General features: G+C 41.6%; 1 protein-coding gene across 1 annotated transcript in view; it reads right to left on the bottom strand.

The window, feature by feature from the left end:
* Positions 1-15,647, bottom strand: part of LOC103177322 (lymphocyte cytosolic protein 2) — a 60,516-nt gene extending 44,869 nt beyond the window's left edge. The window contains exons 1-3 of the mRNA XM_007891438.2: positions 15,469-15,647; positions 5,147-5,209; positions 2,806-2,852 (exon numbers count right to left, since the gene is read on the bottom strand). Of these exons, the coding sequence (XP_007889629.2) occupies positions 2,806-2,852; positions 5,147-5,209; positions 15,469-15,546 (188 nt within the window). The 5' untranslated portion in view covers positions 15,547-15,647. The remainder of the gene's footprint in view (positions 1-2,805; positions 2,853-5,146; positions 5,210-15,468) is intronic.
* Between the last annotated feature and the right edge of the window lie 205 nt (positions 15,648-15,852).

Here is a 15,852-nt window from a genome sequence, read left to right as displayed (position 1 = left end):
TTAGCAAGCATCAGCAACAAAGAAGAAATCTGAAGTGAAACAAGCAGAGACAGCAAACTGAAAGAAATCACTGATGGAGGTAATCAGGCGAAGATGGCCAACAATAAGATGGCAAGCACCAGTGGGCATTAGAGCATACTGGAATATCAAAGCACTTGTATACACAAACAGGAATAATCTCTAAAGGAGGATGATAACCATATAGAAAAAATAGGCAAAGGATGTGAAGAGAAATTCAGAGAATCTTAGGGATTCAACAGGTGGCAAGCAAACTATATGTCGGATCAGGGTTGTTCACACAAATACAGGATATCATTGATGCAACCAACGTATGTGGTCAATAGGAAACAAGGAACAAAAAAAAATAATACGTCATTTAATACCAGAATAGTCGTGGAAGAAAGGCCCTTAGAGGGCTGTAAAGGAGATTTACTAGGAAGAAACCGGGGATGAGTGGTTTGCCCAGAAAATATACAGTCAATTCACTCTACAATATATTCTGTCTTGAAGACATGATAAAGCGCAATATCAAATGCAAGGATTATTATTATTATTTGGCCTATGAGTAGAGACTGGAGGAACTGATATTTTTTCTGTTGGAACAGAAAAGGTTGAAGGGTGGCCTGAGAGATGGTCTTTATGAGGGATTTTGAGAGTCAATAGGGAGAAATTATTTCCACTGGTTGGGGAGACAGTGCTCAGAGGGCATTAAATTAAAATAGCTAATAAATAGGCAAATGCAGAAGTGAGAAGAATTGTTTTCACACACAAGAGTAGTTAGGTTATAAAATGTCTTGGCAGGAACATTGGTTTAGCAGAATCTATGCTCACTTTCAAAGGGGAACTAGAGTAAATTCTATCTACAAAGGAGTAAATTACAGTAATATGGGAAAATGTAATATCAACGGGATTAAAAGGATTGCTCTTTAAAAAAAGCCTGCACAGCCACAAATGGTCTGAATGGCCTTTTTCTGTGCATACATTTCTATAGTTCTATTACCTTTTAGATAAATTCAAAATTCAGTCTCACTCAACTGTTTGCTCGCTGTTAAACATTTGTATTGTACCTTTTGTGTCGAGAGTACTTCCCAAAGCACATTCATAGTCTGAATGGCACTGAGCTGGAGGCGGGAGCTGAGGCGTGGGTAGGGGACAGAGGTACATTTTGAGACGTTCCTTGAAAGAAGGGAGCAAATCAAAGGGATTCCAGGATGGAATTCCAGAGAGAGGACAGGAGACTGACTGAAAACCCATCCAACAAAAGATGGAATAAGGCAATGGAACATGAAGCAGGCCGGTGCTCACTAAGCGAAGGGTTAGCTTTAGGGTTGAAGGAAGTTGCAGGCATTGGTTAGGATCAGAGGGTGGAAACATTTTAAGGGTGAGAACAAGAACCCTGAACTCGATCCAATGAAGCTGAGCAAGGATTGAGGTGATAAGCTTGTTGAGCCTGGGGAGGTGAGGGAGAGGGTACGGAGATCGCTGCAGAATTCTGGATAGTCTGCAGTTTGTATGGGGAAGAGCGGGAGAGAGAGCAGTAAATACAACATTGACGTAGTCAAGCCTGGAAATGATAAAGCCATGGATTAGGGTCTCAACAGTCTGAGGGGAAAGGTAATGACGGAGGCAGGCATTCCTTTGGAGATGGGGGAAAGCTGTGTGGGTAGAAGAACGGTTAAAGACATTGCAGTCTTGTGGTATTTCTGAGCACTCTCCCTTTTTGAGAATCTTATGAAACTGAGCTGTTGTTTAGCTATTGTCACTGTAACTTAGTGGATCTATTTCCACTTCCCTGAATAGTGTCGGTATCATTGACCGGAACCAAGTTAAGAAAGAAATTGCCACATGTGGGTTCCCTGACGCATCGAGCCACACAATACACCAAGGCTTTCTATGGCAAAGAGCTGGAAAGTGAGATGAATAAAAAAGTGACTTTAGAAATGGGAAGTGGTACCATTGACACAGTGGAATTATTTTTTTATATATCGCAAAAAGCTGTCAAGCCTGTGTGTGTTTTGTGTGTGTAAACAGATATTGTCATGTGCAATCATTGTTTAGTCTGTACAGTAAATCCTGTGAAGTCCTTTGAGATGTCTTCTCAACATGAAAGGTGTCATATCAAATGTAAGCACTATAAACATTTCTGTTACACACTCCGTGCACAGACAGACAAGCCTGGCATTACAGATCCATGATCCATCAACAGAAGCATCAACACGATTGAACTACCAGATTCTCTGAAACAGAATTGTATTGCATTACAGCTATAGACTAATTTATAAGTAGTAATGTTATCATGTTACACAAAATATTATATTTCAAAACTAATTGTGTAAAATATGAAGTCTATAGAAATCAGTAATATAACTTCAGCAAAACACAAGGACATTTGGCCTCTCCGCTTTCCTTGCCTCCTTCAAGACCTGTTTCAAGACCCTCCTCTTCAACTGTGTCTTCAATTACTCTCCTTAACCCCCTGCCCTCCACCCTCCCTGAACCCGAGCCCCAGCTCAGGTCCGAAAAAACATTAATTGTCCAGCCACTTGGGCCGTTCTCCCGACGTGAAAGGTGCTGTACAAATTACATTTTGTTGTTGTTGTTGTTGTTGTATTCATCTTAGATTGCTTCCATTTTAATATTACTCACAATATTGTAAAAAACATTGCAGCTTAACTGCCAAACTAACAATATCGGTCATCTAAACTGCAATCATACTGGGAGTTATACGGGTAAATAGCAGGTCCTTATATTATATGTAGTATGGTATTGCTACACACTAGACAGTTCAGCTACAGAATTACTTACGGGACTCTTAACGTGGGGAACTTCTGGATGTCATTTTCTGACATGCTCTGCAAAATAAAGAACATCTAAGTTTAAAATGAGTAAGCTTTTAATGAATTGCAAATAATAGACAGCACATAGTTACAATAATCTAGGAACATTAAAGTAGATTTTTATCCACAAGATAAAAACTTGGATATTTTTCGGGGGCGGGGGGGGGGGAGGGAATAAGAGGGGGCGGAATCTATTTTTGGTGTCACAAAATCGGGAATAAATTGACGCAATTTCGAACAAAAAAAAGCCAGATACAATTAAAGCATTTGTTATTTGATGAACACAAGTATTATTACGGTAGAGACGCTAATAATAATACAATGATAGCAAGACAATAATTTAGAGTCCTGTAGCGAATTGATTAGAGCACTCGCCTCGCATGCAAAAGGACCTGAGTTTAATTCCCAGGCAGGGCGAAACCTTAGGCATGTTTCCTTACTCCATATGCCTCTGCTTGCTTTGCAGTAAGTTGGAACCTGGTTGTCAGTTGATTGGCAGATCGCTTTTCCGGGGTTAATAAAAAAATGTGGTCATTCAATTTATGACTGTTTGTGGGACACTGCTGTGTGAAATTGGCTGCCGCATGTTACCCACAAAATATACAGTAAATTTACTTTGCAGTATATTTTGTGAAATGCTTTGGGGCATCTTGAAAACGTGATAAGGCACTGTATCAAATGAAAAGATTATTATTGTTGTATGATCCACACTAATTGGAACTGGCTCCATTGGTGATAAGAAAACAGTGCAGATAATTAGAAATCTTCCAAAATACAAAACTAAACATTACTACATCAAGAATTAGGTGCCATGCTAAAAAGTGAATATACTGTAGTAACACACCTTGCTTACCCTCATCTTTCTCTGCCCCTCTCCCTCATATTCTGTGTCTCTTTGAGTAACTAATTTTCTATCTCTAACTGTTCACTGTACAAACATATTACAGATTTGCCTTCTTCGGCCTTCAAAAGATCCAATCTACAAGTTAGACACCAGTTCAAATTGGATTTTATAGAATTTTAGAAAGACAATTTTTATTTTACCGATTTCATCAAAAAATGCAAATAAATGGTACAATTTTAAAGGGAATGCAGGAACAGAGAGATCTGGGGGTTCACAAACACAAATCTTTGAATGTAAAACTGTTAAAAAAAAGCATATGGGATCCTTGGCTTTATAAATAGAGGCATAACGTATAAGAGCAAGGAAGTTATGCTGATCCTTTACAAATCCTGGTTAGGCCTCATTGTGTCCAATTCTGGGCACCCCCTTTAGTAAGGATGTCAGGGCCTTGGAGAGGATTCAGAGAAGATTTATATGAATGATACCAGAGGACGACCCCCTTTTGTTTCTCCCTCTGAGTTTTTTTTNAATTCTTTACCCAATTATTGGGCCAAGCCAAACACTTCTGATGCTAACTGGAACAACTTTTGCAGCTGGGGAGGAAATGTATTGTCAATTTAAACCCACTACCTGAATCCTGAGAGATCGTCGACTTGAAATAACTGTAGTCTCTGTTATATATGTTAGCCTGTCTTATTTGGTACCACTCTTGCCTCTGAATCAGAATGTTGAGGGTGCAAGCTCAAATTGGGATTTGAGGGCAAACTCAGTGCTGATTATTATGTGAGGTGTGTCTTTCAGGCGAAATATTAAATCGAGGCACCTTGCTTGTTCCGATGGACGCTAAGGATCTTGTGATACTCGCTGAAAAACAGAAGTGTGTTTCACCTGTTATCTTGCTCAAGAATTGTTCAGATAAACTGATCATTCACGTCAATGTTGCTTCTGCTTACAAAAACAATCACTCTTCTTGACAGAAATTAAAATGATGTGTTTTTTTNACCTTATTGGTATTGAACGCTGTAAGTTCTTCTAACATCTATCCTGTAAAGTTCAGATGATGGCTTTATTTGTATTTGAATCCATTTGTGGAGATTATGGCACGATCTGGATCCTTGTTAGTATTCATCAATGATATTCACACTGAGGTAACCATTGGAACGTAGGAAGACTTCAGGTGTGATCTGAAGATGGCCAAGGGAGAAGGCAAGATGGAGGGAGAGGCAAAGAGTTCCGCAGTTTGGGAGTGAAGTGGCTGAAAGCATAACAGTGATGGTGGATCTGATTCTAGCGTCAGTCACCTGATTATAGCTTTTGGGAAACAATGTAGAAATTAATTTTAACCAATACATGAGATTCTCATAATGTAGATGGATTAAAAAGTCGGTTCCTGCTCTTAAAGCAGCATTGATCAGAGAAAATAAAGGCACAATTTGGGTATTTCTCAACTGGAATGAATACTTACCAGGAATTTTTGGCCGCCAATACCATTCTTTCTCACAACTTTTTCGCAGTCTTTCCAGTCCAACTGTTCAAGACAATCGGAGATAACAAATATAAATTATCACCCTTTGATTTTTTTCTGAACACAAGGAAGCGTTTGCTACAATATGACAAATAACCGCATTATTTGGGAATTTGAAGCTGAACAACATGATTCAACATTTATAGCAAAGATTTTGTTTTAAAAAGTATCCATCCAGTTGAATGAAACCATAGTAAGTACACTTGAGTTTCAACCAGTCTCAACCCCTTGAAAATTGACTTCCAACTCCCGATCCCCTGCAGATTGAAAGAGATCCTTGGATTCAGGATTAAAAGTTAAACTGTGTATCTGTTCTGAACCAGAGATGAACAGATGCATTAAAGCAGTCCTGTTGGGTTGAAGGTACACTGATTTGATATATTTTTTAAATGGGAATATTTGTTAAAAGAATACCCTCAGGAGCCGTCCAGTTTTTTTTTAAAAAATAGCACTGCTTGAAGGTTTTTGAAGTAAGTTACAGACATATTTAACTTAAAAGGTACAACGCATTTTCAGTAAACCGAGCTCTGAAGCTGATGATTTTCCCCATTTCCAGCAAAAGCACTAATGGCTGCATTCTGGGCCGAAAGATCTGATTTTATGTATATTTTGAATAGTTTGAGTGTGTATTGTCATATGGATGTGCACTCACTCTTTCTTACATTCAATCAAAGACAGAGCCTCATCCGTAGAATTTTCCCCAAATTCTGAACACTCCGATGATGATAACATCATGATTGATAACACTGTGATTGTTACGTTCAATTTTGGTCAATGTTTCAAATATTTCTATTTGAAATAAGGTTCAGAAGGCATGCTGAACTCCCTCCGCTTCTTGTCTTTTATTGTCACTCATCAATTTTTGTCTTTTTGGTCTGTCAGGCAGAAACCCATCGCCGTGCGTAAGATCATCCAAACCAAGCTGAGATTTCCATGCATCCCATCTACACATGGAAATCCCAGAGATAGATTATTGGAATAGAATACACAGTCTCTCCCTGGAGGGACCTATCCTGATTACCGAATTCCGGAAAGAACATAAGAAATGCTGGACGAAAAAAAAGACCAAGGTCCATCTAGTTCGTCTTCCACCTTCCTGCCGGTCGCATGCACATAATTCCCAAACTATCTATGTGCTACATCCCATAATGTTATTTTCTAAAAGAAAACTATCTAATCTGTGTTTGAAAGGGAAGAGGAAGTTCTATGGGTGTAATTTAAAGATAGGCGGAGAGGAGGCATAACACAGGGACTGATGCAGGGATTTCCCTAGTTTCGAAGCATAGTGGCTGAGAGAATGACCGCCAATGGTGGAGGGGACTTAAAATCAAATGTGAATGGTATTTCACATGCTTTACAACAATTGGCTCATGTTTGCTCCTGACAAGACAGTTTCAAGATTCTGCTTTTAGGACTAATTCAAACCAAAATGTTTCAAATATTGACTAAAAGAGGAGTAAGGCAATACAAAGATCTTATTTTGTGGAGGTGAGATTCTGTCTTTAACTCAACAGCTGGCTACCCAGTGTACAGAAATACCAGTTGTATTAGGCCACACACTTGTGACAATATACTTAAGGCAATGTGAAAAACAACGAAATATACTTGAAAAGGAACAAAACATCATCAGTTACAGAGCTTAATGTGAACCACTGAGTTCACCACTACAAGTTTTAGGGTAACAATGGTTTCTTTCAGTTATAAAACATTTTTCTTAATTTAGAAACAGTTGGTAATCAGTATATATAAATAAATAATAAATAATCCTTGTATTCGATAAAGCGCCTTATCACATTGTTGAGATGTCTCAAACCGCTTTACAGAATATCCTGTAAAGTTAATTGACTGTATATTTTGTGGACAAAACACGGCAGCCAATTGCGCACAACAGTGTCCCACAAACAGTCATGGATTAAGTGACCAAACTATTAAAATAATAAGTAAAATAATTCCAATCTTGAAAACTAATGGAGATTTTTGCTAATACCCGGTGAGAGATGCTCTAAATGGATTCAAGAATAATTAGCACTTTGAATTATCAACATAAATAAGCCCACGCTGCAAAAATGTAATTTGTTTAAGACAAGTTTTAGGAAATAAGATGTAACCTTTTCAAAAACGGAGCACTATCAAAGCTTATAGTAAACACTGACTCATACGTTCCAGTAAGCACAGGAAGCCTTTAAACACAAAGTACTCTTCTATGTTTCGTTGCCTGTATATGTGTTCAAACCCTCTCGGTACAGACCGAGATTTGACCTTTATTTTGAGGGAAATTCATTAAAAAATCCTTCAGTTACCAATCCTAATACTAATCCTGATTATTCAACAAATTAACCAAAGTACAAATTTAAAATAATTTGAAAATTATATTCGTTCAGAGTTGTTGTGTTACAATGCTGGTATCTGTGTAAAAGCCTTTTACTAAAGCAATATTCTTGTCTCATTTGACGATAATATGCCTACGACAAAATTGTGATATGCATTTGCGTCTGCTTGAACGTGAATAACATAAGTAAAGATATAGATACAGTATATTCTATGAAGTGCTTTGAGACGTCTCAAAGAAGTGATAAGGTGCTTTATCAAATGCAAGGATTATTATTATTAATCAATAACATAGGCCACTGGAGAGGAAGCGTTACTGAATCCAACAACCACGGAAGATGGATTACTGTGTGTCTGCCTGGCTCAATTGGTAGCATTCTTGCCACGTCGGGACATTGAACTCATATAGTCTAGGCACTCTAATGCGGTGCTGGGGTTGTGCTACATTGTGGGAAGTGCCAGCTTTCAGATGAGAAGTTAAACTGAGGTCGTGTTTGCCTGTCGGGCGGGGTTCAATATCCCATGGCACCATTCAAAAGCAGAAGAGAGTTTTTTCTTGTGTCCTGGCCAACAATCCACCAGATTAAATTGGTCATTACTCCATAGCTGTTTGTGAGACATTGCTGCGCACGAATTGGCTGTTAGGTTCACCCACAAAAAAACACGGTCGCACCACTTTACCCGTTATACTGTTATATCGTGTTAAGTGGTTTGAGATGTCTGGATGATGTGTCAAGTCAATGTATCAAATGCAAGGATTGTTATGAATTCAGGGATTAATTACATTTTTTTGCATTAGTATTACACTCTCAAAACCTCAAGTTCAGTAACCCTCTAAAGATCTTGAATGATTTCATTAACAATCATTCTCCCATGCTTCCGAAGTCTCAGTAGAAAAGCTTTGAATCAAACAGAGATGTTTCAAACCCAGAGGGTCCCACGTTTGATCAATTAACTGATCTGCCTTGCTAAAAGTTGTAAGCATACTGTAATTATGATCAGCCCCCAGAGGTTATGGAGTGGAAAATCAGCCAGATTTTCCATCCTGATTACTGTTATTCACCTCTGTTAGAAAACGCACATGTGTGAAGACAGGTTTCCCATTGGCTGGCGCATGTAAAAAAAGTACCTTAATATAATATTAAAGCAAGGAAATGCTCATTTATGAAACAAAAATAAATTTGACAAGTGAATAAAATTAGAAGAAAAACGTTTATCGTAGTTCTGTGCAATATTTTAATGCAATTTTTGTTAGTAAACTCTGCTGCACCTTTGGCTCTCCTAACTTTGACAAGATCTCGGTGCCTACGGTCACCTTTCCCCTTCGCCTGGCTCGGCATCCGGCTCCGCCACTGTTAAGCGCTCCAAGATGCAGTCCGGCGTGAAGGGTGCTATATAAATGCAAGTTGTTGTCGTTGTTATCTCTGCAAAGCTAGTGAGTATTCAGCTGCTCTCAGACCCTGGTCGATGCCCATGTCGCCTACCATCAGAGCTACCAGTAACAGCAAACAGGACACTCTCCTGTCCAGAGCAGAAGCTGCCTCCAGTTTCCCCGCTCTGAATTTCTCTATTTTAGCAGCTCAGATTCTTTCTGTACTCTGACTTAGAGCCTAACCGCTCTGTGCATTGAGATACTAATTGCAAGATCTTTAATACACTTAAATTCAAATTCAAATTATACAACACAATACAACATTACGTGTGTAAAGTGCCTTTCGCATCGGGAGGACGTCCCAAGGTGCTGAAGAGTCAGGGATTAGGACCCGATCTGGGCTGGGATCAGGGAGGGTGGGGTTAGGAGGGTGGTCGAAGGCACGGTTGAAGGGGAGGGTGTTGGGACATGCCTTGAAGGAGGCAAGGGAGGGAGCGAGGCGAAGGGAATGTGGATGGAGTTCAAGAGGGTGGGAGCAGAGAGGCTGAAGGCCCGACCGCCGATGGCGGGGCAGGATGGGAGGGGAACATGAAGCAGGCTGGAGCCTGCTGAGCGGAGGGGGCAGACAGGTTGATAAGGGGTTAGCAGGTTGGGGAGGTAGGAGGGGGCAAGGCCACGAAGACCCTTGAAGGTGAGGACGAGAATTTTGAACTCGATCCTCTGAGGGATGGGGAGCCAGGCGAGGGTGGGTGTGATGGGGTCATGGTATCAGTACAAAAAATTATACTTTTAAATAGTGTCTTTCACGTAAAGTGAAATTGTTGTTGCAAATCAACTTGGCTCATACCTCTCCCTCTAATGCCTACGCACTCGAGCCCCGCCAGTCTGGATTTTGGACTGCCCACAGCTCATCAAAATCACAAATAACATCCGCTCTTTCTGTGACCAGGGATATCCTTGCCTCCTTGTTCCTGGACCTGTCTGCTGCATTCAACACAGTCGATCATGCCATCCTCCTCCACCGACTCTCCTCCATCAGAGGGACCACACTCGCCGGTTCAAGTCCTACTTAACCAAATTCCTATTAATGCCTATCGCTTTCACTCCCCTAATGTTCCTCCCCAGCCTGGTCACTTGTGCTGTACCCTAAGGCTCCATCCTTGGCCCTCTTCTTTTCCTTATTTACCCGTTCCCTCTCTGCAATGTCATCTACAGACACGGATCAACTTCTACATGTGTGCTATGACACCCAAATCTCCTTCTCCTCCTCCAGCTGTGACTCCAGGTCTACTGATGTTCTGTCACTTGTTTGTCAGACATCAAGGCCTGGATGAGCGCAAACTTCCTGCAGTTGAACGGTGACAAGATGGAAGCCAAACTCCTTGGCTCCCATCAGCATCTTGTTTGACCTCCTCCTCAACCTCTCCGGTCTATCCCTAAAACTTGCTGAATTTATACGTAACTTCAGGTTCAATCTCCAGCTATTCTTCCTACCTCACATCCAGTCCCCGACCAAGATTGATTTCCGCCACCTCCATCAGATTGCCCGACTCCTACTGTAACTCACACCCAAGGCAGCGAAACTCAAGCTCATGCTTTCGTCCCCCTGTCTTCATTATTCTAAACCCTCCTCCCTGGACTCTCCAACTCCACTATCCACAAAATCCAACTTATTAAAAACTCTGCTGTCCCTATACTCACCTGCTCTAAACTCTGTACTCCTATCATACTAGTCCTTGCCAGGCTCCACTGGCACCCTACCACAGAATCTATTCTGTGATAAGCAGCCAGTGGAGTTGACTTCAAGATCTTCACACTCATCTACAAATCCCTTCAAGCCCTGGCACCTCCCTATCTCTCCTACCTGGTTACTCCTCACTTCACCACTCACCGACTCTGTTTGGGTGGTCCTGGCCTCCTACTTATCCCTCGATATGCTTCCCCTTGGTGACATCATCCGCAGACATGGGGTCAACTTCCACATGTATGCGGATGACACCCAACTCTATCTTTCTGCCTCCACCCTCAACTCCAGGACCACTGCTGTCCTGACAGACTGCCTGTCAGACATCAAGTCCTGGATGAGGGCAAATTTCCTACAGTTGAATGGGAACAAGACTGAGGCCCTCCTGATTGGTTTGCGCCAGCGCCTCAGCACCTCAGGCTCTGGCACCATCAACCTCCATAGTTGCACATTTCAACTCACCAGCCAGTCAGGAACCGAGGTGTCTTGTTTGACCCTCACTGTCTTTTCTCCCCTACATTCAAGCCAAGACCCGCTCTGCCTTCACTCACCTCCGTAACATCGCCCGACTCCACCACCACCTCACCCCTCAAGCTGTGAAACACTTGTTTATGCCTTCAACACCTCCAGACTCGATTATGCAAACGCTCTGCTTGTCGGCCTTCCCAACTCCTCCATCCACAGGCTGCAGATAACCCAGATCGCTGCAGCCCAAACTCCGTGACCCCATCTCCCCCATTCTCGCTCAACTCCACTGGCTCCCTATCCTTCAGAGGATCCAGTTCAAGATCCTGGTCCTCACATACAAAGCCCTCCATGGCCTCACCCCACCCTACCTCTGGGACCTCCAAACCCCCTACCAACCCGGCCACTCCCTCCGCTCAGCCAGCTCCGGCCTGCTCCACGTCCCCCGACCCACCCGCCCCATCATCAGCAGGAGAGCCGTCAGCCACTGTGCCCCCAACCTCTTGAATTCCAATCCCCCGTCACTCTGCCTCGCCCCCTCCTTAGCCTCCTTCAGGTCCCGCCTCAAGACCCTCCTCTTCGACCATGCCATCGGCCACCCCCCTTCCCCTCCCCTTCCTTCCCCTCCCAACCCCAGCTCAGGTCTGAAATGCTGTACTCTGTCCAGTGCCTTGGGACGTCCTCCCGGCGTGAAAGGCACTATACAAATGTAATCTTGCTGTTGTTGTCCCCTCCGCTCCTCCATCAGTGCCTGTATTGTCGCCACAACGCCCCAAAACTTTGGAAACTCTTTCCCTCAATCTCTCCGCCTTCTCCCCTTCTCCTTTTTCAGATCACACATGAAGACCTTTCTTATTGACCTCGGCCTCCTCTCTGCCCCAGCTTGGTGTCAGGCTCCCACACTGTAAAGTGCTCCAAAACAGTACCTCGAGTGAAGAGTGCTATATAAATGCAAGTTGTTCTTGCTTTACAGAAATAAAATATAATAATTCTTACATTTGATTATAGCTCCTTTCAATTCAGGAGAAATCTTAGGCAAGTTTCCTTACTCCACACACATGCCTCTGTTTACCTAACAGTAAGTAGGAACCCACATGGTAGTCGATTAGCGGATTGCTCTCTGGGGGTAATAATTCCTCCAAAATAATAATAATGTGGTCACTCAATCCACGACTGTGTGTGGAACACAGTTGCCCACAATTGGCTGCGCATTTCGTCCACAAAACACATAGTCTTTACAGTATATCCTGTGAAGCACTCTGGGACATCCTCCCGATGTGAAGGGCGCTCTATAAATGTAATTTTGTTTTTGTTGTCTCAATGACGTGATAATACGATACATCAAATGCAAGGACTATTATTTTATTTTAGATCGAATAGTTCAAAGCACTTCACGAGAAACACTGTAAATACAATGATTGTGTATTTTGTAGGCAAACGTGGCAAACAATTTGCATACGACAATCTTCCGCACACAACCATGAAGTGAATCACCAGTTTTTGGGGCTGATTGTTGGACACAACAGCAAAAGAGAATCCCTTTTCCCCTCTTCTCAATTAGTGCCATGGGATCTTTAACATCCACCTGAACAGACAGACACAACCTTACGTTTAATGTCTCATTGTCGCACCCCCAACAATGCTGGATACCCCCACATTACACTGGAGTATCAGCCTCGTCTAAGGATTTAAATAACCCGAATAGGGCTCAAGCCTACAATCTTCCGACTCCCTCTTGAGCCACGTATCAGCCTTTCAAAAAAGTCTTGAAACACTTTATTGAATGAGATAAAATTAGAAATGAAGTGAACGCTGTTATGAAGCTAAGCCTAGCAGCTGATTTGTGCCAACATATACTGCAAACAACAATAAGTATCCAACTTGACTAGAAATTTTGGGGCTAGTTATGAGGGTGGAATAGCCAAGATAACTGAAAGAAAAACTCCACTTTTTTTGAAATAACAGAGGGTTTGATCCATTTATGTGTCAGCTTATGTTGTGTGTCAGCCTGGCTCAGTGGCAGCACTCTTGCCTCTGAGTCAGAAGATTATGGATTCAAAGCCCACGTTGGGACTTCAAATTACTTAGTCTAAGCTGACGCTCCAATACAGTGCTGGGGGCTTGTTACATTATCGAAGGTGCCATACTTTGGATCAAATGTTCAACTGAGGTCCCGTCTGGCTGTTCAGGTGGACGTTAAATATCCCATGGCTCTATTCAACAACAACGTCGGGAGGACATCCCAAGGCGCTGGACAGTTGGGTCGGGACCCGAACAGGGGGGAAGTGGTCAGGGTGAGGGGAGAGAAGGGAGTTTCTTCAAGTGTTCCGGCCTACAATCCCACAAGTAAAAACGTTAGTCACACAGTTAATGGTATTTTGAGGGGAAACTGCTGTGTGTAGATTTGTTGTAGCGATTGCCTACAAAATACACAGTCACTACATGTTGAAGAGCTTTGAGATGGCGTCTTCATGCGAAAAGAGCTACATCAAAACTAAGCATTATTATATTATTGTCTTTCTCTGACAGCACACCTAGTGGGAAATCGTGGGGCAGAATGAGGCATAAATGTCCTAAGTGTAGGACCGAGTGAAGTCCTGTAGCAAAATGGTTAAAGCACTTAGCTCGTAAGCAAGACGTGGGTTCGATTCCCGGGCAGGGCGGAATCTTAGGCAAGTTTCCTTACTCCACATCCCTCTGTTTCCCTAGCAGTAAGTAGGAACCTGGTTGGTAGATGGATTGACAGATCGCTTTTTGGGGGTAAAAATCCCATTCCCCAAAAATTTGGTCATTCAATCCACGACTGTTTGTTGGGTGCAGCTGTGCACAATTGGTGGCAGATTTTTCCCACAAAATGTACACTTTGCAGTATATTCTGTGAAGCACTTTGAGACGTCTCAATGACGTGATAAGTGCTACATTAAACGCAAGGATTAATGAATTCATTCATCTCTATCTCTCTGCCTCTAACCTGATTCCAGGACCACTACTGTTCTGACTAATTGCCTGTTAGATAGACATCAAGTCTAGGATAATTTTTTAACTTTCCTCAGCTAAACATCAGTGAGATCGACACTCCTTTGTTTCACCTATCAGCGCCTTCTTGCCTCAAGCACTGATGCACTGATCCGCATGGCTGTACACCCAAGGAGCAAATGCAAAATCTCGGTGTCCTATTGACCCCCAACTGTCCATTATGATCTACATCTGAGCTCTCACTCCCTTGACTTTCCCTCATCTCTGCAACCCCACTCACTTCATGTCCAGGCTAAACTATTTGAATGCCCTGCTTACTGGACTTCCCAGCTTCTTCCTACACAAGCTGCACATCATCCACCTGAACTCTACAGTTCGTGTCACCTTCCACACCAGGCTCTGTGAGCCTATCACCCCATGTTTGCTTGGCTCCAACTACCTCCCCATCCCTCCTCAATTTATGATCCTTGTCCTTGTGTTTAAATTCCTCCACAGCCTCGTCCCGCCTTACCTCTGCAACCTCCTACAACTCTAGGGGGACAATTGCGTACAGTTGGCAGAACTATCTGACTTTCAACACAATATAAAAGCAGTACTGGTATTTAGTGCTAGAAATACAACATATTTTTCAGAAAGTCCCGGTTGCAAGGTTGCAATATTTAAACACTTAAGGTCTTGCACAGGAAAAAAGATCAACTGTTAAACTTTTTTTTTAAAAAGGTATTTGTAAAGTTTTTCTTCCAGGAAATATTGTTCCAGTTGAGAAAATGTAGTTATGCACTTGCTCTGCCTTACTGTTCTACACACTCATTGTCAAGATACTTTTAGCATTATAGTCGACATATCATGTTGATACAGAATTAAATGTTTCTTCATCCTTATTACAGTTCAAATGTTGAAAACAAATGTTGGGTGAGATAACGTTCTCTAAGCGGTATCTTTTCTTTTTAATCCACACATTTATAAATTTACAGTGTTTAAAGTTGATGTTTATTAATATAAAACAAGATATTTTCAATGTTTCGGCCACAAAATACACAGTCAATCCCCTTTCCAATATATCCTGTGAAGCGTTTTGAGACGTGATAAGGCGCTATATCAAATACAAGGATTATTATTTATTTATTTTAACAGCCTCCTATAAAACTATACATTTTATTTGATTATTAATTGCTGTAACTTTTCATCATACCAACCTTTCATTGGCTGGAGAAAAAAACTACAAAGTATAGCTCCCCTCAACCTCTATTACAATAAAATTGTCGCAGGCTTGCAGGATTTTTATTTTAACTGTGGTTAGGTAGCTATGTCATGTAATCAAAAAAATGTCAATCACTCTTAAAGGGACAAGAAAAAATATGGTTTTATTGCACTTACCATTCTGAAGTAATCAGCTAGATGATTAGGTGTCCAGTTAAGAACATCATTATGATTTGGAAGGTTTCTGAAAGCCATCTTAAATAGATTTCTATTAAGTTTTCACTCCATTTAACATTGTAATGTGCAGTTGAAAAAAAATGTTTTTTCTCTTCCTGCTGCACACCACAGCCTCCACAGTATGTAGAAAGGAAGTGCGTAGGATACTGATATGCCAAAACACAACCACGACTGCTTTAATGCTAAAAAAATTATCTAGTTTACTCTTTGAAAATGATTAATTGTAAGCTGGGAATATGTATCAGCTATACATTTTATTTGCTAAACTATGAACCTCTTCTGAATATTATTCTGAGAACTCTACATGAAAACAGCCTGCTCATT

Source organism: Callorhinchus milii, unplaced genomic scaffold, assembly GCF_018977255.1.
Source record: "Callorhinchus milii isolate IMCB2004 unplaced genomic scaffold, IMCB_Cmil_1.0 Scaffold13, whole genome shotgun sequence".
In the NCBI taxonomy this organism is placed as follows: Eukaryota; Metazoa; Chordata; class Chondrichthyes; order Chimaeriformes; family Callorhinchidae; genus Callorhinchus; species Callorhinchus milii.
This window is presented reverse-complemented; position numbering and strand designations above follow the sequence as displayed.